Source organism: Dermochelys coriacea, chromosome 22 (assembly GCF_009764565.3).
Source record: "Dermochelys coriacea isolate rDerCor1 chromosome 22, rDerCor1.pri.v4, whole genome shotgun sequence".
Classification (NCBI taxonomy): Eukaryota; Metazoa; Chordata; order Testudines; family Dermochelyidae; genus Dermochelys; species Dermochelys coriacea.
Window position 1 is genome coordinate 13,635,808 of NC_050089.1, and position 23,389 is coordinate 13,659,196.

Below are 23,389 nucleotides of genomic sequence, written 5' to 3' on the forward strand. Positions count from 1 at the left end.
TTGAATTGGCAGACTAGTTCTAGAGCACTATTGTTACGTTGCCTAGTTCTGCTGAGATTGCAGTACTATTGCATTGGTGGGTTAAGGCCAACTCTTAGTGCACAGCTGCCCTCAGTAGTATCAGCAGAGGAGCCAGTGACTGAATTGGCTTTGGAGACTACTCACCTCACCTTTTAAAGGTAACCCCTGCAGATCCATTTGAAAAAGAAGCCAGGTTGTGGGAGAGCTTGCACTGATGTATGTCATGCATCATCAATGTCACCATCTTTCACCAGCATTAAATCCTCTATTTAAAAAGAAACTGTTTGCTAACACCAGATAAGAGTTTTTTCAGCAGAGTAAAACCAGAAAGGAAAACACTATTTCTTCAAAGTTAATCACTCTTTATTGCTCTACTGATGGACAAAGTGAAGATGGTAGTAAAGTTTATAATGTAGAATCATGTGTTAGAGATAAAATGATCTAAGTAGCACTTAAATGTTTACAACTTGTATTAAGAATTCTTTCCTACTCTTTATACTGTACACTTCATCACCCTCTATTTTCAGAGGAAATTATGAGTGTGCAGACAGCAAAACAGATTCTTAGAATAACACAGTGCTACTGATTTCTATTTACTGGTAAGATCTTTACCGTTAACCTTCCTTTTAATCTTTAAGGGTGACACACATCCACTAACTTTTTGAGAACCTGCTGTCCCTAACATTTTCTTTAGGGAATTGGCATTGTGATAAGCAACACACCTTTCCCTTTGTTAAATGTTGCTGTAGTTGCTTCTTCATTGACCAACTCTGGTAAATCCAGCTGTAATCTGTATTTCTCAGGGACTTCAACGATTACATCGTCCTAAAACATAAGCAAATTAAGATACTACATGAGCAAGTATATATGTTAGTTAAAAGTGACTTTCTAAGCCTGTTTGGGTTCAACAGAGAGAAAACAGAGGTTTTCGTTCCTTTAAAACTTACCCTTGAAATGCTCAGTTCACATTCAGAAACGGAACTAACTTTAGGCAATTCAACTTTCAGTTCAATCTTTAGAGGTTTCCTGTTTGCATCCTTTGCAATGGTCAGTTCATAGGCTGGTGTGATTGCCTCCTCTGGCCGCTCCATACTGGCAATTTCTTCTATCAGATGCACTTTAGACTGTGTAACGTTCTTGTTCAGCAGCAATGTAGCATTATTGTGGTGGTCCTCTCCGAGGTTGTGCTTCACCAGGTCCAGTGTCAGTTCTTCCAGAAAAAATATTAGTCACATAGGTAGTTACTAAAATATCTTATTAGACATAGTTTAGTATAGATTTAACTGATGGTTTTATACCAGTTGGCAAAATGTACCAAAACTTAAGTCTCAGCTTTGTGATTATGAACTCAGCTGCTAAAGCTTGTATACTAATTTCATGGAGCTCTTTCTATCTTCATTCCTCATTTCCACTTCTATTTATAAATAGATACAAATCTATTTATGAATAGATACAAGATTGAAACTCAAGTTTCCAGTGTTCTGTACCTTACAGTAACACCACAAAGGCCAGATTCTACTGGTCCCAGACCTGCAAGATGCTCAGTATTTCGCTGGAACATGGCACAGGTCAGTTTCAATATTGTTTAGATTTCATGGAGATGGAAAGTAACATTGTAACTACCTCTCACATGGACAGGACTGGGAGTTTAGCCTTTCCCATTACACCATCTCTTGACAGTAATTTAAAAGAAGTGTATGTACCGTTCCTCATGTTCTTGTTGAAAAATGGAGCTGGTACTGGCCCTCCTCTCAGACTCTGTTTCATCCTTTTCAGGCTTCCTTTGAGTGTGAATGTTGCAATGTGATAAGAGTGGGACAGAGAGAGGTTGTAATGCTCCTCAATGTATTTAAATGTCAGACTGATCAAATGATCCATTTCTGCTTGGTTCTCTCGCTGAAGAACAGTCGGGTTATATGCAATATCTATGATGGAGTAAAGCTCTAGGAAAAACGAGAGTCAAAAATTATTGCTGTACTGCTATAATCTGTTTTACAGGGGATAGAATACACTATCTGCCGTAGCTACAATGGGGGTAACCTATATTAAGAATAATTTTGATGCTTTTCATGATTGAATGTTTTGAAGAGTCAATAATGTGACTAGGGAGTGGCTTGATCTGTGATTTCCTATGAAGTGCTGGTTCTAGAAAATTGACGTGTAGAAAATACCACTTCTATCCAGCAGACCACTTATGTACATGTGTAAAGTTAAGCATGGGTGTAATTTCCCTGTATTTAATGGAACTGTGATTACTCATGTGTCTAAAGATAGTTACATATGCCAAGGCCCCAATCCTGCAAGGTACTTTAAGCATTGAGTGTGATGATCTGCGTTTTCAGAAAGAACAACCAATTTTACTTAGGGTTCTGTCTATGCCTTCTCCACCTTCAAGTTGCGAGCTATATACCAGTCAATGGAATTCTCTTTGTCAAAGTTATGTCTTTTCCTTCCAAATACAATATTAGAGAAACGAGGGGAAAGTGTCCTAACTGTAGCATGTACAGAGAGTATTCTGGAACCCGTTATGTACTTGCCTGCTTTATCGGACACCTCCTCTAGTGGGCCAGCACTTAGAGGTATTGGATCAGTAGGTGACTTAGGAGCTGGGACCCTTTTCCACCTGCAGAGGTTAATGAATAATGATTTTTCATTAGGATCCTGCAAAGAGAACCCAAAACCACTTAATAATCACAATGTTTAGGTCCCCTTATCTCCAAAAGTAAAATAATAGGCCACTTCCAACTCCTTAACTACCTATAAACTTCTTTGTTCAACTATATATAAAACATGTAAAGAGCTGTGTGAGTCTATGCCCACAAGGCTTTCGTACTGAAGAAAAGATACATTGAGGAGGAAAAAACAAAAGCTAATCTAAATGATCATACACCAGGAGCAGGATAGGATTTACATACAGTGTATGAACATCAATTTTCGGGACACAAAGGGGCCTTTTTACCAGACAACACCAACAGTACAAGTCTTGTCACAGTCTGTGCTATGTAGGACATTCAAAAACAAACCAGCACTGCTTTAGAGTCTTAGTGTAACCTATGGTTGTGCCAGTGTACACAAATAATTCCACTGCAGTCAATAGAGTTACACTGCAGCAATAGTATGAGAGGAGAATCAGGTTTCTAGTATCTAGGAGCTGGGGGAGAGCTGCCTCTCTAAAGACTGTTGTATTCAGTGCCCAGAGGTGCCAATATCCAGCTCAATGGATTATGGGGTTGACCCTTTCAAGGCTTACTGTGCTCTTAGATGCAGAACATATCCTGGATTTCCGAAGTTACATTTAGACCACTTGGGTAACCTGACTCTGACAACAGCCATTGCCCAATGCTTCTGTGAAAATAAAAATCTTCCACAATGCACCTCTTTGTACCCTCCGTGATAGTGCATTTTGGGAAGCAGCACTGGCTCACATCCTGAAGCACAAAGCACGAGAACCTTTATCGTTTTTATCCTAGCCAGTGGCATTATAGAGGTTATTTTTCCTCACAAAAGTCTAATTCTTTTTTAACCTTATTGAGGTGTTAGGCTGAATGATATCCTCATTCCATCCCCAACTGGTGTCTCAGTTCTCTTGGGGCTCTAGCAGTGAACACTGGTGCTCAGAAGGACCTTCACCCACTCCTAAGGTATTCAGACTGCCTGTGAGGGCTCCCACGACACAGAACAGCTAGTTGTGGCTGGTTACAGCCTTTTTGCAGCTGGAAGCATCTTCCAGGCACTACCATTGCCAGGTGAGATCCTACTGGAATCTCATGGCTCTTTCATAGTATAAGCCCTTGCCCTGCGTACCAGGATGTGGGTCTGTAGACAAAGATGTGGTTCAGGGGGAGCACAATATTGCTTTGCATCCTCCAGCTGCTGCTGCATAAATCTGTGGTAACTCTCAGGGCTGCTTTCTGACATCTCATCCAGCATACTCCAGAGTTGGGTCACTTGGGTCAGCATGTCCTCTGGGTGAGAAGGAGCGGCCATGATTGGCACAAATGTCCCGCAGGAAGCAGCCCGGGTCCTACGCTTGATGCCTATAAGAGAAAAAGGAGAATTAGGGGGAGTATCTGCTTTGAACAGCTGCCCTTCACAGGGTCCAGGGGTTTGTATCCTCGACTTCAGGGCAAATTCAGTTCTATTAACAGGAAAAAAGATGGGGTATCTGCCAACTGCTCCCCACCCCCTTCACCTGCCTCTGAGAGTCACATTAGAGCCCTTTTGCCCCCACCCCAGCACCCCATACTGCCCCCTTGGCCCCCAACCCCAGGGCCCCGTGCTGCCCCTTGGCCCCCCACCCCAGTGCCCCGTGCTGCCCCTTGGCCCCCCACCCCAGCGCCCCGTGCTGCCCCCTTTGCCCCCACCCCAGGGCCCCGTGCTGCCCCCTTGGCCCCACCCCAGCGCCCCGTGCTGCTCCCTTGGCCCCACCCCAGCGCCCCGTGCTGCTCCCTTGGCCCCACCCCAGCGCCCCGTGCTGCCCCCTTTGCCCCCACCCCAGGGCCCCGTGCTGCCCCCTTGGCCCCACCCCAGCGCCCCGTGCTGCCCCCTTGGCCCCACCCCAGCGCCCCGTGCTGCCCCTTGGTCCCACCCCAGCGCCCCGTGCTGCTCCCTTGGCCCCACCCCAGGGCCCCGTGCTGCCCCCTTGCCCCCACCCCAGGGCCCCGTGCTGCCCCCTTGGCCCCACCCCAGCGCCCCGTGCTGCCCCCTTGGCCCCACCCCAGCGCCCCGTGCTGCCCCCTTGGCCCCACCCCAGCGCCCCGTGCTGCCCCTTGCCCCCACCCCAGGGCCCCGTGCTGCCCCTTGCCCCCACCCCAGGGCCCCGTGCTGCCCCCACTCTCTCCCCTTCCCTCGCCACACAGATCCTGCCTCCCGGCACGCGACGCCGTTTCCATAGCAACCGACGCGACCGTCGCCCGGAAGCGGAAGTGACGCAGCATCCACCCAGCTTCCTGAATTCCGACGCCTGACTGGGTCCCCACGCCGGAGCCCGGCAGAAGCTGCGTCTCTCCGGGCCCAGGCCCTCGGGATAGGGGGCCCCCGTCCTTCCGGTGGAATCACTTCCGGGTCACTCACTTCCGGGTTGGGGGGAGCGAGCAACCCCCCTCCCTCCGTGGGTGAGAAGGGCTCTGGGGTGGGGGGGCCCACGGGGGGAGCGCTGGGTCGGGGAAGCGTGAGGCCTTTTGGGGAGGGATGAGGATTGTGCATGGGGGGGGCTCCCCAGGCCTGAATGTATCTGTGTGGGGCGATACCTCGCCCACCCCCGCTCCCCCAACCAGGTGCCCAGGGCGGTGGCCGCCCCCCGCTCCCTGCCAGCGGGCGCGGTTTCTGCTTCCCCCGGCCGGGCCTGCAGCCCGGCTGTCCACGTGTTGCTGCTGCTGGGTCCCAGGCGGGCTGGTGCTTTGGGCTGAGATTGAAGCGAATCTCCCTCGATCCCTTTATTTTCTGCCCTGATCTGCTGTGAGCTGTCAGCTAGCTGCGGGGTGATGCCCCACAGGGGGCTGCGCTTCAGGGGTGGGTGAATGGCTGTATAGGTAGGGCCTGGGTCTGTCCTCCTCATGGCAGTTTTACACCAGCATCGCTTCCTTCATTTCAGTGCTGTTACTTCTGTCTTATGCTGGGGTAAGTGAGAGCAGCCTCACACTCGCAATATGTAAAGCGATCAACATCAAAATATTCGATTGAGAGACATGGAATAATTATCACTTGTCTTCTCAGTGATATGTGGGATATGAGATACAGGGATTTATCAGAGACTCTGGATGTGGGCACCAACTGCTGGATCTTCCTTTCTAGCCCCTGTACATGCAGACTGTTTCATAGGAGGCTTAGTTTTGGGGTAATGCAGGGGCTTCTTTGGGAACATTCATCTCAGCCTGAGTCAATAGCACATTTACTGTCACACAGATGGAAAAAACTTGCCTTTACCCTATTCATCTCACTGTCCTGACAAGAGCATTTTCTGCATTAGAGAGTCTTGTATGGGATTTTCTAATAGCCTTATTTTTTGTTACTTCTGTGAAGGTTAAAGAATGTCTCGGGTCCCTTTAGGAAAAGTTCTCTTACGAAATGTCATTCGTCACACTGATGCACACAACAAGGTATGATACCATGTTCTATCCCTTTCCTTCTTTCTCCTGTGGTAAAGTATGGTACTCTCTCTCATTGCTCTTCTTCAAGTCTGGGCTCTCAGTAAACTCAAAAGCTTGTCTCTTTCACCAACAGAAGTTAGTCTAATGAAAGATATTACCTTATCAACCTTGTCTTGCTGATACAGTCTGACTTTCTTCATGTATATCAAGATCTGTCTCCTGTTTAGTGTTGCATGTCCAGAGTTATGATATTTACAGGGGAAAAGCTCTTTCTTGATGCCATTGTGTCAAGCTATGCTATTTTCATTTTGTTGTTGCTAAATGATGGCTAGACTTAAGTTGTTCCACACAGCAAATAAGTTCAGCACACAAGTATATTTTTGAAGGTAGACATTTCTGCAGTGCATCATTGGGGTCCTTTGTGCCCCATAGCAGGTGGAGGCAGAGAGAGGTCCATGCTATTTGCACCATGATTAAATTTGTTTAAACATTTTTCTTCCTAAATTTTAAGATATTACTTTAATTAAGATATTAAAAAAACTTGCACCAATTTTAAATTTAGCAGACAAAGCTTAGGGTGAAGTTCACTCTTGGGCAGAAGACCAGCACAAGGCCCCTAGTTTGGGAGTGTATGTGGGGCTAGAGCCCCATGTTTTTTGTAAATGCAAAATAAAATGAAAAACTCACCCTGCAGTGTTGGCTCCTGTTCTTCAGGGCTGGTCATGGCTCACCTCTCCACACATTGCCACCTGGCACATGGGTCACAGTGTAGCTCAAATTTGACCCAGCTGCCCCTCCATCATGATGAATGGTTGGCTAGGCCAAACCTGAACTGGTGCATGGAGTTGCAGCACCAGTCTCAGTGGCTGGAGCTGAGCTCAGCCCAGCCCCACAGGACAGGAGCCACTGCTGCATGGTGCTCTGCAACCCACCTGTCCCTCCCAGGCCTTTTCCCCCACCCCAGGGGCAGGACCCAACCCAACCCACCTCCAGGGCCCCTCTCTGGCATGATACAACCCACCTACTGAGAATAGATAAAACACTACATTTCCATATAATAAAATGAAAAATGTATAAACAAAGAATTTCACAGGGCAATCTTTGAGACTAAGGTGGTGCCAAGGCTATCGGCTGATTTTCTGCACAGAAGTGAATTTAATCCTGAATACATAGGTGAATTAATTTTTAAAAGGGCCTCATCAGTTGAAATGCACAAAATGTGATTTAAGCACAGCTCCTTACCTACATTACCAACAATGACTTGCATTTTTACTAATCTAGCTTTTCCCTGTTTAAACTCATTTTGTTTTTTGCCTCTCTCTCAGCAAGGGCAGTAAAAAAGTCAGTTTCGCTTTCAGCACTGCCTTGTTTTGTTTGTAAGCATGGCAAGGGAATATTTGTTTACAAGTTTGATTTATTTAAAAATAATGGGAGTGTTTCTGTGGCTCTGATGTCTTGTAAAAGCTTTTTTCCCCCCTACAACGTGTACTTTGAGTTTTGTCGTCTCTTTAAGATAAGAAAATTATTTTAATTTAGCTTTTGTTAGGGTTTTGTGCCTCTGTAAGACAGATCCCCACTGGGATTTGAATTTCACTTCAGTGCACAAAGCTGTTATTTCTTGAGAGATTTAGAAATTAGCCTCTTTACTAAGACATTTAATCCACCAGGCTCATTTTCCAAAGCTCGTATGTGCTTAAGATGATGCCACATGCACAACAAGGCTATGTGAACAAAATCTGTGTCAAAGCACTGGGTATGCTGTATTTTCAAACGTTTAACATAACTACTCACTTGGGACTCAGTTCTGCAATAGATATGTGAGCAGAACTCTGGATGAGTACAGAGTTCCAATGAGAGAGATTCTGTATGAACTGAAGGGTCTACCTGCATGGATCAGATTACAGAATAAGGCTCGCAAAAAGAAAAGGAGTGCTTGTGGCACCTTAGAGACTAACAAATTTATGTGAGCATAAGCTTTTGTGAGCTACAGCTCACTTCATCGGATGCATTCAGTGGAATGAAAGCTGGGTCAAATTTGAGCTACACTGTGACCCATGTGCCAGGTGGCAACGTGTGGAGTGAGCCATGACCAGCCCTGAAGAACAGGAGCCAACACTGTGGAGAGAGTTTTTCATTTTATTTTGCATTTACAAAAAACGTGGGGCTCTAGCCCCACATACACTCCCAAACTAGGGGCCTTGTGCTGATCTTCTGCCCAAGAGTGAACTTCACCCTAAGCTTTGTCTGCTAAATTTAAAATTAATGAAAGTTTTTTTTTAAATGAGTAGTATCTTAATTTAGGAAGGAAAATGTTTAAACAAATTTAATCATGGTGCAAATAGCATGGACCTCTCTCTGCCTCCACCTGCTATGGGGCACAAAAGACCCCAAATATACTTCCCCCCCCCCCCTCAATGCATCAGATGAAGTGAGCTGTAGCTCATGAAAGCTTAGACTAAAATTTGTTTGAGCATAAGGTGCCACAAGTACTCTTTCTTTTTGCGAATAGAGATTAACACAGCTGCTACTCTGAAACCTGTCAGAATAAGGCTCCTCATCTATAAAACAAAGTTGTTTGCCACTGCAGTTTGTCATTATGTTTCTCATTTTGGTTATCTTGATGTAGCTAAAAAGGCTCATTTATGTCACTATAGCAGGTCAGCTTAGTTTGAAATCCATCAAACTTCAATTATTGATCTAGAAGAAGTGAGGTTACAATGTTTTGTAGTTGCAGAGCATCACTTCTGTAGGGTACTTAATTTTGTTTTCTCATTTTCTTCATATTTTTTAGATTCAGGAAGAATCAGAAATGTGGAAAATAAGGGAGTTGGAGAAGCAGACTCAAGAGACTTACCGGTGGAAGCAAGGGAAAATGTCACCCAATACCTCCAGGTGGGACTTAGTTATCTGGAGGAAATAATCCTCTTTACCACTCTGTATTGTAGTATTATTTAATGTTCACAAAGTTATTTAAAGAGAGCAGGAGCCCTGTGTAAGGGCCCAAAATTTATTAACCATTTTGATAGCTACAAAGGAGCATCCCTGTATAAGCCGGTTTTAACAGAGTTCACTCATCACTGTGGTGCCTCCTGCTGACTGTCTTGGGGATTAGCTCCACATATTAGCACACCCTCTTCCGGGTGGTGCCTTGCCACCATTACTCCTGCTCCAGGACCCACCTCTCTCCAAGGACCTTGGCATCCTCTTCAGTGACACAGCCCTCTAGCTATGCCACACGCTGTGCTCCCTTTCTAGGGGATCTGTAGTCCGCTGTTCAGCCATTTCCCTTTATGGCTACTGCAGCAAATTTCCTGGCTACTTTCTCATGGTCCCAGCATCCTCTTTGCCCTTGCCTCAGCTGTCTCTTGCTCTCCTGGTCCCTGCTTGCAGCACTGCTCTGTTCAGGGTGCTGGTAGTGCTCACAGCCCTCTAGAGACATAGTTTTTCCTCCCTAGGCTGCTAGCAGAAAACTGCCCTTCTCTGCCCTGCAGCTCCCTTTTTATATGGGCCTGCTTGGCCCTGATTGGCTGCTCCCTTCAGCCATTCTCTGATTGGCTGCCTCCTGCGCAGCCTCCCTAGGACTCTATTAACTCTTTAGAGCCCAGTGTGGGGCAGGTGCCCCATCACACCTGTATATGCCACTCTTCCTGTTGAAGTTTCACACTGTATGTTTGTGGGGTGATCCAGGTGTGCAGTTTTAAAAATATGTTACTTTAGGTAGGCTGGGGCCTCTGAAATAGCATGATTATAGTTTGGTTAAGAAGGGTTAAGAAATGTGATAGTGATATTTGAAAAGTCTGCGCTATTTTTGGTAGATGTACTCAGTGCTGGTGCATTAGTATTTATAGTGTGATGTGGGTTATCACTAAATGAAATCATTCTGACCGAAGGTCTTGCACCACATAAATTCCTCCCAGCTCCTGGCCAGTATTAATGTAGATAATAGCTGGTCACCTGTGGTTACTCTCACCATAACAAACTGGTGAAATGGTCATTGGTGTGTTTGAAGATCTCACAAGCTAAGAAGGATCAGGTTGGTTTGTACATGGATGAAGACCTTCAAGGAATTAGCAAGTGATGTGAGAAGTCATTTTGCTAACTCTTGCTTTTGAGTCTGTATTGAGCCCAGTGGCCCAGCTTGGTGCTGGGAGATGCTATCTTTTAGATGAGATGTAAAAGTGAAGTCATGATCAGTTGTAATCATTAAAGACCCCATGGCACTTTTTATTAGATTCAGGCTGTTATTCCTGGTACTCTGACCAAATTCCAACTCCAGTAATTATGTTCCCTCTCCAGTTTGTATTGGATACTGTCATCTTAATTTCCTGCCTTAAATTACTGTGTCACTGTGCACTGTTAAGCAGCTGCTGCGATCCATTCCAGAGATGGTAGCATTTCAGTGTTGCTTGACGTGATGCATACTTGCCTTTTCAGAGTACTGTGAGGCATAATTAATTATTGTTTACAAAGTGATTTGAGAAACTGATGAAAGGCAACAGTTTGTGCAAGTCATTTATTAATCATTGGGTTGGTCCCATGGAAGCTCTGAGTGACCATCCTGTAGAGATGGAGTGAATCTCTTTGCATGGACTGACATCCAGAGAGTGTTAGATGTGTGCTTTCTCCCCAATGCCCTCTGTGCCCTAGATTGATCCATTGCCCAAAAAGTAATTTGTTCCTCTGAATTGACCACTGGAGAACACTCCTTTTCTCTCTGTAGTAGTCGGATGCGCAGTGACGGTTTTGATGAGGAGAGCCAAAGGGCTGACTGGAAGGTAAAGAACTTTGTGCATGTTCCTGACATGATCGAAGACGACCTTCTCAGGGCCCGGACCTGGAATAAGAAGCTCTATGAATGTGAAGCCAACATGCCAGACAGGTTTGTGGGTAAATTACTATCCTGGCATGGTTCCTATAGAAAAAGTATCTGGTACTTTATGGCCCCCACATTTCACAAAAGTTAGTGAATTTATCCTCACAACACTCCTGTGCAATAAGGAAGTAGTATCATCCTGATTTTAGAGATGGTAAAGTGAGGCACAAGGAGACTTAAGTAACATGCCCAGTGTCACACAAAGCCAGGAATTGAGCCCAGATCTCCTGAGTTCGGTCCTGTGCCTTAGTCACAAAAGCATCCTTCCTCTCTGCCACTAAATAAATATAGCCCTAAACCCACGACTTGTTTAGTACTGCTCTCTGTAGAATTTAACCGAATCTACTTATGATATCAAGGTAGCTAATCTCCCAGAGTTACAGGGAAATACTGGTCAGTGCTTTTGGGGGTATTTCTAAGAAACAGAAGCTGCATTGTTCCTCCCTGAACTCCTCCTTTACTGTCATTTTAGCCAATCATTTCATTCCTCCAGGTGTCTTTTTTTTTTTTTTTTTTATTAGCAACCAGTCCTAATCTGGCTGTTGGCATTCTTGCTGCCTGAAGATTCTCAGTACAGCTGTAATTCTGTATTTGAACAGGTTTTAGATGTTGAATCTAGTAGCATGTAGATTTTACCACAGTGATAAAGAACCATATACTTGTGTTTTGCATTATAAATGGAGTTTTGTGATCACACTATTGAATACAAATGAAACCCTCTTACTATGGGGAAATGCACAGGGTGAGCAAAGCAAATTACACACCATGGGTGAAGTCAATGGCAAAACTTCCATTGACTTCAGTGGGGCTAAGATTTCACCCCATGTTCCCTGTGTGTTTATGAGAAGCGTGAGCTCCCAAATCATTGGGCTTCTGCCGCACAGGGAGGTACAAGTTCCCTACCAGAAAAAAGCAAAGTGGCCGTTAGTCTGCTCAGAATGGTCTGAACAGAACCTAGCAAAGCAAAATGTTAGCACCTTAAACAAGTAAAGAAAATACCAGCTGTTATTCCTCCGGACTCTTGTTTTATATTTTTCCTAAGGCTCTCTCTTTCATTTCACCCTCATTTTGGTTCTGAATATCGTGTGTGGTTTTAACGTGTTTCCTGCTGTTCTCTTGCAGATGGGGTCACAGTGGCTATAAAGAGTTATATCCAGAGGAATTTGATACTGACAGGTAAGGGCAAACAGGCCTACTGAAAAGTCTAATGTCTTAATTTCTGTCAAGTCGCACAATGAAATATAGAGTTTGTACCTCTCCAGTATAGACTGTCAATTGACCTTTCAAGGCAGAATTGAATAGTTTACCTAGCAGACATGTGGCCTGAAATTCCGGTCCATTAATGTATTCTCTTACTCAAAACAATTCTGACAATAATGTGAGAGGGCTGGCTTCACTTCATAAGGCATAAATATTGAGTTAAGTCTTGAATGTTGTTCTTACTTTGCCCATATGTGGCACCATTCTTGTAGTGAAGATTCCTCCCTGTTCTGAGTCCTGAGAGGTGATTGTATCTCTTCTAATAACAGGACATCCAGCTTTAACCTTGTGTTAAGAGTGACTGAAATGTTATGCAAATAAGTGTTTGATTTCTCGGAGTTGAGCAATTTCCTGAAGTGATCCAGCTTTCACTGACTGGCTGCAAGCATGTCTGCACCTAGAAATGCTAGTCAGAATGAAAGCTTCAGTAGCATGAGAGCAATTAAGAGTGAAAATGCAAAAAAAAAAAAAAAAAACAAACTTTTGGGAAACAGATTTGTTTATTTTAAAAACCGTACATAATAGAATTGCCAAATCTAGCACTTACCTGATTCCTGATAGTCACAGATAAGGAGTTCTTAGTAAGTTTTGCAGCATTATGTTATGTTTTTCCATACTCTGGGTTGATTAAAATGCCTTTGAAATGGCCTCTCGTCCCAATTATAAGATATGGACCCAAACTGTTAAGTGGTGAAGTTAAAAACGCAGCCAACTTATCTGACATAGCATCCATATGTCTGTCCTGAAAGGAGCTTAGGTAAATGGGTTTGATTGATGCTTTGAAATAGAAAATGCTAATTTAGAATCTGCCCAGGCCTCTATTCTTTGTTCCTGTTACAGTGACCAGCAAGAGAAAGATGAACAAAACGCTGTCAATGGAAAGAGAAAATCTCACCCAGGAAAACAATCTGTGCATGAGTCACTCAAACGGAAGAGGCCAAAGAAATCACAGAAGAAGAAGCAGAAAAAGAGATCACACAAAAAGCGAAAGAAGAGGAAAAAGGAGAAAGTGAAGGCATCATCAGATTCTTCCCCGGAAAGCAAGTGTTCAGAGGAGGGGACTTCGGGCACCAGGAAAGGGAAACACAAGCACAAGAAGAAGACCAGGAAAAGGCTCGCAAAGGAACCTGCCTCTTCCTCTGGGCAGGAAAGTGACTCTTCCAGTGTGAGCAGCTCTGAGGACAGTGAACCTGAGGAGAAAAAGGAAAAGTGGTCTAAGAAAAAAAGGAGGAAATGCCCTGTGTCTGCCTCAGAGAGGCACAGTGAAATTCCGGTGAAGCAAAGCAAGAGGACGAACTGGAAAGTGGCAGCTGATGAGAAGTCGGAGGACAGCTCCGATGAGGACTAACAAGAGGCCGTGAGTCTGGGGCCATGGGTGAAATTGCACATCAGCGAATGGAGGCCGATGTTTTCTCCCAGCACTGCCCCGTGGTACAAAGATGGTGCCTAACTGATTTCTGGAGCACAGCAACTTTATACCCTGCCAGGCCGCAAGTATGGGCTCTGCACCTTGCTGGCTCGCAGAGGGCATCTCTTTGTTTTTTTGCTGGTTTAAAACCAGGAGAGCTGAAAGGCCTGTGGAGAAGATGCCTTTTCCCTCAGGTCACATCTCCTGCCCACCCACCCCAGACTCCTGACTCTATAATTGTTCTCATTTCATGGCCATATTCAGTTTTAATTGACAGTTCCTGTGGGCCATCTTCAGAAGGGAAACGGGTGCATTGGCACTGTCTCTAGGTTTTTTTAAATTGTTCCTCTTTTCATGCGTGACCACGTAATGGCCAAGACACAATTGCAATAAAGAGCAGAGGCCACAGACTAACAGCATTTCTGCCAACCTGATTACAAAGGATGTGCCATTGGATTTAACAGCAGGGGCCCTTCACTGCAGCATTATCCCCTTGATGACAATAAACGGATGTGGCCCCACATGGACAGTCGAAATAAGGAGGAGGTGCTGGTCTGGAACAAGGAAGGGCGGGTGGGGTGTCACAATTCTAGCTGCGGGTGTAGTGACTCCACTGCAGTGGTTTGTTTCAAACTTACCTCAGATCCCCTACCTCTGCCCTTTGTGTGACTGACTTTCCCTCCTTCCTATCAGTAGCATGTCCCTCTGGATCCACTTCTGCTGATGGACGGGCCTCTTATACAAACAGGTTTCCTGTTCTGTCTCTGGCTGGCCCAATGTGTTTGACACAAAGATTGGGATGCAGGGGGGGAAAGGAACCCTTTCTCCCTGCAATAAACATGAAGACTCCATTTGTACTTTCCTTTTGAAATCTGATCTCTTTACCACCACTTTAGAGCAAGACCCAGGGACAGAGCATGGATGTGTTCAGGGATTCTAAAGGTCTGGGGTGAGGGCTGCTCCTCTCTTTGTACAATATGTTCACCACTGATCAGGTTCCATAGGCCTGTGAATATGTTTTGTAGAGCCAGTCTGTATTTAGGACTTTGCGTCCCTGCTCAATATCCTCCATTAGAAGATGGCAAAGGGGACTCTTAGCACGTACAGTCTCATATCCCACATTCCTCTGAATTTCCATATGCGACAGTAGGTGGTGTCTACACTCCCAGAATGTGGAGGTCTTAAATCTCTCTAGATCAGAATGAGGTGTCTGGGCTCCCAGATATATAAACTATGGTCTCAAACATTTCACAAAGCCTTTTCTCTCTGTGTGTGCTTGCATATACATAAACCATGGAGATGCAATGGGATTACAAATCTGTGCCCAAGTCAAGAGGAAACATCATTCTTACAAGAGTTCAGATCTGTACCTGTCTTGGGATCCTCCTTTGACTTAGCTTTGCTTGATTGAAGTTCCAGTTGAAGGCTTTTACCACTGAGAGTGGACAGTGCTAAATGAGTAAGGGTGAGATGGCCTTCTCTGGTCTGAGCAGTGTAGATTACTGCTCTGACATATTGAGGCTGGGTCATGCTTTTGTATTAAAAACTTGTACCGATCCTCATTCTGCTAATCCATGAGCTAATACTGTTCTCAGTTGTGCTTCTGCAGCGCCATGAAGGCAGATTATACACATAGGTAAGGGTTTTACAGGTTTCTTCCTCAGAACTTCTTGTTGAGACAGCACTCACAGCTCCTGGGGCTGCAGACGAAGTGCCTCACTCATACCTACCTACCTCTTTGGTCTTTGTGAGTGGAATTAATGTTTGTACAGCCCTTGGCAGATGTAAATTGCCTGAGACTCCAATTCTTAACTCCCCAATCTTATATCACTGAGGCTCTGTTGACTTTTGTAGAGTTATTCCTGATTTACCCTGCTAGGAGAGTAGAATCAGGCCCCTAGGAATTAAGAATCAGGGTGGTGGGCCCCAAAGGGATGGGGGAATAGTGCCTGGGATTTGGGCCTCAGCATAGACTGGGGGAATACCAGAGAGGTAAGGGGGATCCCAGTGAGTTCAAAACTAGATAGCAGAAACACAACGTCGGGGTAGTTTATCTTCTAGTGGAAATGTCTTATATGTCAGCCTAGCAAACAAATCTTCCCTGTCTTACTCTCTATAAACTGCTCAATCAGAGAACTAGTAGATACTTGGGAGGAAAAGGAGGGAATCTGGATAAATACACTATAACCCAGATCCTTGGTCTTTGTTTAAATTTGTTGTCTCCCTTTCTCCACCTGTAGCAGGTGAAGCTTTTTTAGCTCTCCCTGTGCATATGGGCTGACATTGATAAAATGGAGAGACATAATTGTAGTGTCTGTCATTCTGCGTCCCCCTCCCCCACTGCCTTGTCTACACCTTGTCATCCACTCCGTCTTCTAGAAGGCCAGTGTTTGTGACTTCCTTTCCAGGGCACGAATATGTGGGCAGCTCCTTCTCTGATGGAGTTAAGCAATGTCCTAATTCTCTAAGGTCCTGTCTCCTGGTGCAGGGATTTCCATGAGCAGGAAGGGAGCTGTCAATGATTCTTTTCTAGTTCAGCGTGAGATCCACTTCTCTATTTCAATCTGCAGAAATGTTCATGCAATAACAATGCAGCAGCTTTTCACACATCACAAGAGAAATGTTCAAGGAAATTTTTATTTTTATAAAGAAATCCTCTACAGAAAGATTTTTAAATTAGGAAATGTATAACTGCAGAAGATAATAGATTCATATATTGCACTGGACCCAGTGTGGACTTTATGGATGGATTTTAGGGCAGGACTGAACGTTGGGGCTCAAACAGTGATCCTACTATCCTAGATGGTCCAGCTCCCAATGCAACCAGTGAATAGAGTGCTTGGTATGTCAGTACTTTTGCTTTGATGGACTATTGCCTCCAGGCATTTGAACATTGGTTGCCTCATGCTTCTTCATCCCAAGAACATATGCCAATTGGGCGCCTGCCAGTTAAAGGCATTTTACTCAGGATAATGGGCTGGCCAGAATGGGCTTCAGGACCTTTTACCCAGCCCTGGCCACTATTTATTTACCCAGGATGATCCTAACTTTGCCTTTCTTTCCCCTTAACGCGGCAGTGTCTACAGCATTAAACCGCATTGTTGAACAGACAAGCAGTTCATTTATAAAGTTGCCCTCTTTTTTTCTACCTACCCCAAATCTGTTAAAGAGCTTGTGTCTGTGATTCTGGTGCCCTCCAGCTCTGTTTGGATAATCTCCTACCCAAGGCCCACTCCCAGATTTTCCTGCTCTGTGTGGTGTTGTACTACCACCATTGAACATATTTTTGAAGAGAATTCTAATAGGTGGCCAGAGAAGGCAGGGTGGATTGTATATCCTTTCTATGAAACTTAAGTACAGGATTTTTAATGTGTGTGTGTGTGTGTGACACAGTGGTGGATGTTAACCTTATTAGATAACATAAGTCCTGATGCGCTCACAGAATAAACCAGACTTTTCAAATGTGTGGTCAATTTATTTACAGCCACTGCTCATCAGGTTAGGCTAAATTCGTGTAAAATATCTAGATGTAGACTATTAAATAAGACTGTATCCATTCTTGTACCTTTAAACATGAGTAAAGGGAAATCTATTTTAGTCTCTCAAGCCCCCATTAGACTTCTGCATTGGAGTATAACATACTCAGATAACTGGGGTCTTCTGTCATTTGCATTAGTGTATCACCAAATTAAGATCAAGTGATATAAGGGTTAACCCCATGAAAAGACTTCTATAAGAGGGTCTTCGTGTTTGAATAGATTTAGTTAAACCAGTACAATTTTTCTAATACAGACAAAATCTTAGATACTGTATCAATTTACATTGACATTTTCAAGATTTTCTTTATAACTAGAGTGACTATAGCCAATTTAAAAGAAAAGAAAAAAAAGCTTGGTGTATGCAGCAAATTTTACAGCCACAGAACTGTGCAATAGGCTAGGCCCTAGCAATAAGCTTTTAACCAGTTTCACTTTTTGTTTTTCATGCATCAGCCTACTGTGCAGCTTCTAGGTTTAGGCTGCCAACACTCCAGCAGAACAAGTGTTTTCATTAATATATTAGTTCACTGAAAACATTTATATGCATATTACATTTTTAAAATTTAATTTTGATGCTAAGATACTATGCCCATTCCCTGTGTCAGTAGCAAGCACATCTCTTCTCTACTTTCCTCTAATTAGATAAAAGACGTAGAAAAGCAGCGATACACACTTTCACGTCACAAGACTTGTTTGGACAAGTGTTCCTGATGGTTTATTAAATTGCAGTACAATGTCACATTTATGAACAGTTCAATGCAGCTAAAGAATTCACAGGGACAATAGTGCTTTCCGCAAATGATTGTTCAACTACTTCTGCATTTCGTGAAAGTGTCACATAAAATGTAGCTTAGAACACATGATGATGCTCCACCAACAGCTGATAAGTCTGTTGAGCTGAACAGGAAGGATTGGGTTGTCCGGAGCTGGGAAAAGCCGTAGTCAGTGTCCTCCTTTCTGTACAACCTGAGCAAAGCGGTTAGTGATAGATAACGTGGTATCAATGAATCTGTCCACACAGCTGGCTAGACAGCCTTCTGTTCTGGAGTCCAACTTTGAGCCAGGTTTGTCCACACATTTGTCCCAGCAAACTTCCATGAAATTATGAACCTGGATGTGAACAGGAAACATGTTTGTAAAATATTTGATTAAATAGCAGTAACTGATGGGGAAGCTAAAATATGAGAGGTGTACAAGAATCACTTGTCTAGGAGTCCTGCCAGAACACCATCCTTTCCCTCTCTGCCTTATCCTTGAAGGGACCATCCACCCTCAGAACTGAGAATTCAGTCACTGTGGCCGATTCGGTACTTGGGCTTTCTGCTGACATGGCACAAAGGGGTCCATTAATGCTGAAGACAATGTGGTTTCTGTGCTACATGCAGCTACTCATTAGGAATTGGACCAAGTCACTTTCTGACATTACCCACCATCTCCCAAAACGAGCGTCAGGGGATGTGCACAGGGGAGGGTTACAAGCAGGGCTTAATTTGTAACAAAAGAGTTGCTGCGGCCCAGAGGCGCCAGGGCTATCAGCTGCCAGGGTGCAGCAGGGGTTACAAGTATCTAGGGGGAGGAACCCCGCCGGCGGGGGGGGGGGCAATAGGGGTCCCAGTGACTGACGGTCTGGGCCCCGTCGGGGCTGAGGCGGGGGGAGGAGAGCAGGGCTCGGGCGGGACGCAGGGGGCCTGGCTGCCCGTGGCGGCTGTGGGAGGAAACCTAGGGGCCCCGGGGGGGGCCGGTACCTGGGCGGTGAACTGCGCCCGCTGCTGCTCAGCGGCCACCAGGCGCTGCAGCTCGGAGACGCCGGGGTCCGGGCCCCGGGCCCCGTCCAGGCCGCCCAGCTCCGCCATGGGGAAGGCGAGTCCGGCCGCTGTGACCTTCACCGGCGGAAGCGGAAGGGAGGGGGCGGGATCCTCGCGCCGCGGGGCCAACCCGCCTCCAGCAGCTCGGACCCCCCCCCCTTCCCCCCGGGTCTGTTTCCGCTTCCGGGTGCCCTGGTGCCCTTGGAGCTGTGGGGGCGGGGCGGACGGCGAGATGGCGGCGCTGCTCGTGCGGGGGGGCCTGTGGCGGCCGCGAGGCGGGGGGCTGGGTGAGTGCCGGGCGCGCGGGACACGGCGGGGGGGGGGGGGCTCAGCCTAGGCTGCGGGGGGGTCGGTTCCCGGCCCTGGCGGCGACTCGCCCCGGGGCCTTGGCAAGGGTGACGCGGGACGGCGACAGTGACGACCCCCCCCCCCCCCGTGCGGCAAGGGGCGGGGCCGGGGGCCAGAAACCCGCCTGCCGGGTCCTGGGCGGCTCTGTCACCCCTCGCGGTCTGGGAGCCTCCCCCGGGGCCCCCCCCCGGCTTGAGCCTCCCCACGAAAGCCCGTGACTAGCGCTGATCAGAGCGGCCTCCCCCATTGCAGGCTGTGCTGGGGGGGGGGGGGGTTGGCTGTGGCTTTTCCCCAGTCTATTTATATTGCTCGTGACCCCCCCAAGGCTCTAAGTTGGGTTGGAGCCTCTTGTGCTGGGTGCTGCACAAACGCAGAGCCAGAGATGCTCCCTGCCCCAGAGAGTTTACAGCAGGGATCTCAACTCACCGCCAGGGCCCATGAGGACTAGTACATTGGCCCGAGGGCTGCGGCACTGACACCTGTCCATAAAAAGGTACAAAAGCCCGGCCCCCCACACACTCCACCCCTCCCGTGAGGCCCCGGCCCTGCCTCTTCCCACCCCTTCCCCAAAGTCCCCACCCCAACTTCGCCCCCTCCTTGCCCCTATTCCAACCCCTTCCCCAAATCCCGGCCCCGCCTCTTCTCCTTCTCCTCCCCCGAGCGCGTGGTCCCCGCTCCTCCCCCGTCCCTCCTATAAAGCACTAAGTACCACCAAACAGCTGTTTGGCAGTAGGAAGCGCCTGGAGGTAGGTAGAAGAGCGGGGATGCGGCACGCTGTGGGGGAGGGCGGGCAGCAGGTGAGGAGAGCTTGGCAGCCACAGGAAATAATTCCGGGGGGCGTGGGGAGGTTGGCGGGCCGCAGGAAATAACCCCGCAGGCCGCGAGTTTGAGACCTCTGGTTCACAGTTTCTAAACCAGTGGGTTCTCAGCCTGGGGTACACAGAGGTCTTCCGGGGGTACATCAACTCCTTTAGATATTTGCTTAGTTTTACAACAGGCTACGTAAAAAGCTCAAGTGAAGTCAGTACAAACTAAAATTTCATACAGATACTGACTTGTTTACACTGCTCTATATACTGTACACTGTAATGTAAGTACAATATTTATATTCCAGTTGATTTATTTGATAATTATATGGTAAAAATGAGAACATAAGCAATTTATCAGTACTAGTGTGCTGTGATACTTTTGAATTTTTATGTCCGATTTTGGAAGCAAGTAGTTTTTAAGTGAGAGGAAACTTGGGAGTACACAAGACAAATCAAACTCCAGAAAGGTGTACAGTAGTCTGGAAAGGTTGAGAGCAACTGCTCTAAGCTATCTGTTAGTTCTTCCTTTGTCAGTTATAATTGTGCAGCACTCCACCTGCCTGTGTGAGCTTTAGAGAGGCAATAAAATAAAGCTCATTTGAGGCCCCTTTGTGAAAGGCATAGCGCTATTACTACTTAACTATAGATGTGCAGAATATTTTATTATGTGTCAGCTATGCCAAGCCATTGAATGATTCAATGCCACAAAGATCTGGTAGCTTAAAGGTGCAAACAAGCATCAGAACACAAAAGACCTACTAGCAGTTCAGATCTTTGAAAATGCCATAGTCACCCATAACAGCTTAGTATTGAGCAGGTCTTTTCTAAAGTAGCCTGTTTAGCTCATGAAATAAAGGCAAGATTTCCCTAATGCTCACAACATAGCTGCAAAGTTTGTCATGCCAGATTTGGTGGCTGATGTTCTTGTCTCAGATTCCTGGAAGCACTGTTTTGGGTGCAGCTTGTCTCACTTTTGCAGGCATGAGCCTTTGGATTTTAAATCCTTGGTATGGAAACTCCGAAGCATGTGTACACCAGGCTTGTTAGAAATATTGCAAATAACACATCCCCCCTTCCCCCCCATGGTGTTATTTGTGGGGTATAATTTGTATTCCTTATTCTGACTTTGTGCATCCTTTTTTCTGAAGAAACCACTGGCTTCCTTTTTCAGGTGGCCCTCTGGACTCTTATTGCTTAAGATGTTGGTTGCTGTAGTTTAACTTGCAGGGATTTACCTTTAAGGTTTCGGGGTATAAAAGGCAACTAATCAATCTTTGTTCCATTGACAGTTCTTCTCAGTAAAAGTCTGTTGACCAGACCTGTGCTTGCCTGTACAGTGGTCTTGGATCAGCCAACTCTGGCACATCAAATCCACATCTCTCCCAGGAGCTATGGTATGTAGGTCTAAGATGGGACAAAAGTTCTGTTAATAACCCTTGGGAAGCTGCTATTCTTATCTATATTGTTGTTTTTATATAATATTTGATCCTGACCTTTTCAGTCAGCTCAATCACCCTAGTCATTACAGTGTTTTCTTGGCCCCGTGGAGTGATTTGTATTGTCGCAGATAAGAAGTTGCCTTATCTACTCACTGCACCTCAATCTGAACAAGCTTTTGATTTAAAATCAATTGACATAATTTAAATTAGGAGTTGGAGAAGTAAACATCTACAGTATAATTCGATGCTACAAAAATTTCCAAATTGCTGTGAGGTTTTTCCCTCCTGTTTTGAAGGGCATGGAAATTGGTATTGCCTGAAAATTCAGGCAATCATCTCTGTGAACAGGAAATTGTGCTGTAATGGTTTATTAGATCTCACTTTACACTTCATGTTTTCTGCTAAAAACTTCATGATTCTTTCTGTCAGCCTAAAACTAACTTCTCAGTAATCTCACATGCAATGTCATTTTATTACAGTATGCAGGAAAAGTGGAATTCTAAATCCAGCTTTCTTTTCCCCTTAGCATCTTTCTTAAATGATAGAAATTGACTGAGTTTCAAACAAACATTCTCAGTTTACTAACAAAGCTGTTAGTTTTATCAAGTCAATTTCCACAGACATCCACAAGATAGGAAAAGGGAAGCTAGATTAAAGAATGGGTGATCCTTTTTATGGCCCTCTCATAGATTGATGGTGATTGTTGTAAGCTTGGTGCAGAAATTGTGGCTCCTCTGTTGGACAGGAGCTTCTGATCCATCTGAGGTCAGGCTAAAAAGACTGGATTGGAGGCAAGATTCATTGCTGGACAAAATTTCCTTTCTCCACGTACCAAGAATCAGTGGAGAGTGGTGTAAGATAAACAGGCAAAGACAAAAATCCAGGACTGTCATAATGTATGCCATTAAACCTGAGAAATACTATGACCAGGGATTAATTAGGATTTTATATCCTTTAAACCCAAACTTTTCCTGTCACGCCCCCCCGACCTCCACACCAGTAATGGAATCTGCCTGCGCCGCCCCTTCCATTACTGCACAGTTGGTTCAGCAGAGGCGCGTGGGCTGAAGGCAGAGCTGGGGGTAGAACTGGGGATGGGGGAGGAGCTGGGGCTAGAGGTGGAGCTGGCCTGGGGGTGGAGAGGGTGTGAGGGCAGAGCTGGGCTGAGGCCGAAGCGGAGCCGTCACTGTGGCTGGATCTGGGATGGGGGTGAAGCAGAGCTGTGGCTGGAGCTGGCTTGGTGGCAGAGAGGGAATGAGGGTAGAGCTAGGCTAGGGGCGGAGTAAGGGGCAGAGTGGAGCTGGAAGTAGAAAGAAGTGGCAGAAAATAGAAAGAAGAATGCAGACACAAACAAACTGATAAAAAGTGACACCCATGCTTCCCCCACTCCTTTTCCCCTCCACGTTTTCTACTTTCTCGTGCTATGGAAACTATTCACACTGTGTTAACAGTTCTTTCCACAGACCATATCTACTTGAAACAACGCGGCCTTGGACAGTCTCAATATGTAAACAAGTCCAGCTCAAAAAAAGTTTGCTACATTTTTGTCAAGAAGAAACTTGTTGCATGTTGGAAAGTGTTCCTCGAAGTTCATGGTAGTAGCACATTAGTCCACTACAGTTGTTTTGCTGGTGCTCTTGTTCCATTGTCACAGCAGTTCTTCTCTAATATCGGTCACCCTGCGCAGAGCAGGAGAAATTCCATGTCTTCTTTTTGGTACCATTCACATTAAATCTCTTTTCCAGCTCATGATTTCAGGTTGATCAAACAGCAGTAAGCATTTAAACAAGAGATCTGA

General features: G+C 45.8%; 4 protein-coding genes across 8 annotated transcripts in view; 2 read left to right on the forward strand and 2 right to left on the reverse strand.

Moving 5' to 3' along the window:
• Positions 1 to 368: 368 nt before the first annotated feature.
• On the reverse strand, positions 369 to 4,992 carry PIH1D2 (PIH1 domain containing 2). Of its 2 annotated transcripts, XM_038380558.1 has the most exons (6): positions 4,869 to 4,992; positions 3,826 to 4,058; positions 2,559 to 2,682; positions 1,725 to 1,964; positions 969 to 1,231; positions 369 to 846 (listed from the first exon to the last, which is right to left on the reverse strand). In XM_038380558.1, the coding sequence occupies exons 2-6, from the start codon at positions 4,006 to 4,008 to the stop codon at positions 712 to 714; spliced, it is 945 nt and encodes a 314-aa protein (XP_038236486.1). In that variant the 5' UTR covers positions 4,009 to 4,058; positions 4,869 to 4,992; the 3' UTR covers positions 369 to 711. The 2 variants fall into 2 exon arrangements, with proteins under 2 accessions (XP_038236486.1, XP_038236488.1); XM_038380560.1 differs by lacking the exon at positions 4,869 to 4,992 and having other exon boundaries at positions 2,559 to 2,644; positions 3,826 to 3,957.
• Positions 4,967 to 17,113, forward strand: NKAPD1 (NKAP domain containing 1). 2 transcript variants are annotated; one of them, XM_038380562.2, is made up of 6 exons: positions 4,967 to 5,135; positions 6,043 to 6,119; positions 8,902 to 9,002; positions 10,831 to 10,989; positions 12,106 to 12,159; positions 13,084 to 17,113. In XM_038380562.2, exons 2-6 carry the CDS (start codon positions 6,051 to 6,053, stop codon positions 13,589 to 13,591), a joined length of 891 nt encoding a protein of 296 aa, XP_038236490.1. In that variant the 5' UTR covers positions 4,967 to 5,135; positions 6,043 to 6,050; the 3' UTR covers positions 13,592 to 17,113. The 2 variants fall into 2 exon arrangements, with proteins under 2 accessions (XP_038236490.1, XP_038236489.1); XM_038380561.2 differs by having other exon boundaries at positions 5,030 to 5,640.
• A 580-nt stretch (positions 17,114 to 17,693) lies between these two features.
• TIMM8B (translocase of inner mitochondrial membrane 8 homolog B) lies at positions 17,694 to 19,157 on the reverse strand. Its single transcript, XM_038380566.2, has 2 exons — positions 18,936 to 19,157; positions 17,694 to 18,300 (listed from the first exon to the last, which is right to left on the reverse strand). The coding sequence occupies exons 1-2, from the start codon at positions 19,041 to 19,043 to the stop codon at positions 18,133 to 18,135; spliced, it is 276 nt and encodes a 91-aa protein (XP_038236494.1). The 5' UTR covers positions 19,044 to 19,157; the 3' UTR covers positions 17,694 to 18,132.
• Positions 19,137 to 23,389, forward strand: part of BCO2 (beta-carotene oxygenase 2) — a 91,758-nt gene continuing 87,505 nt past the window's right edge. The window contains exons 1-2 of one of the 3 annotated variants that reach the window (XM_038380550.2): positions 19,137 to 19,282; positions 21,442 to 21,546. In XM_038380550.2, the coding sequence (XP_038236478.1) occupies positions 19,228 to 19,282; positions 21,442 to 21,546 (160 nt within the window). In that variant the 5' untranslated portion in view covers positions 19,137 to 19,227. Of the gene's footprint in view, positions 19,283 to 19,663; positions 19,837 to 21,441; positions 21,547 to 23,389 lie in introns of those variants that run through there. The other 2 variants (XM_038380556.2, XM_038380553.2) reach the window with 2 other exon arrangements.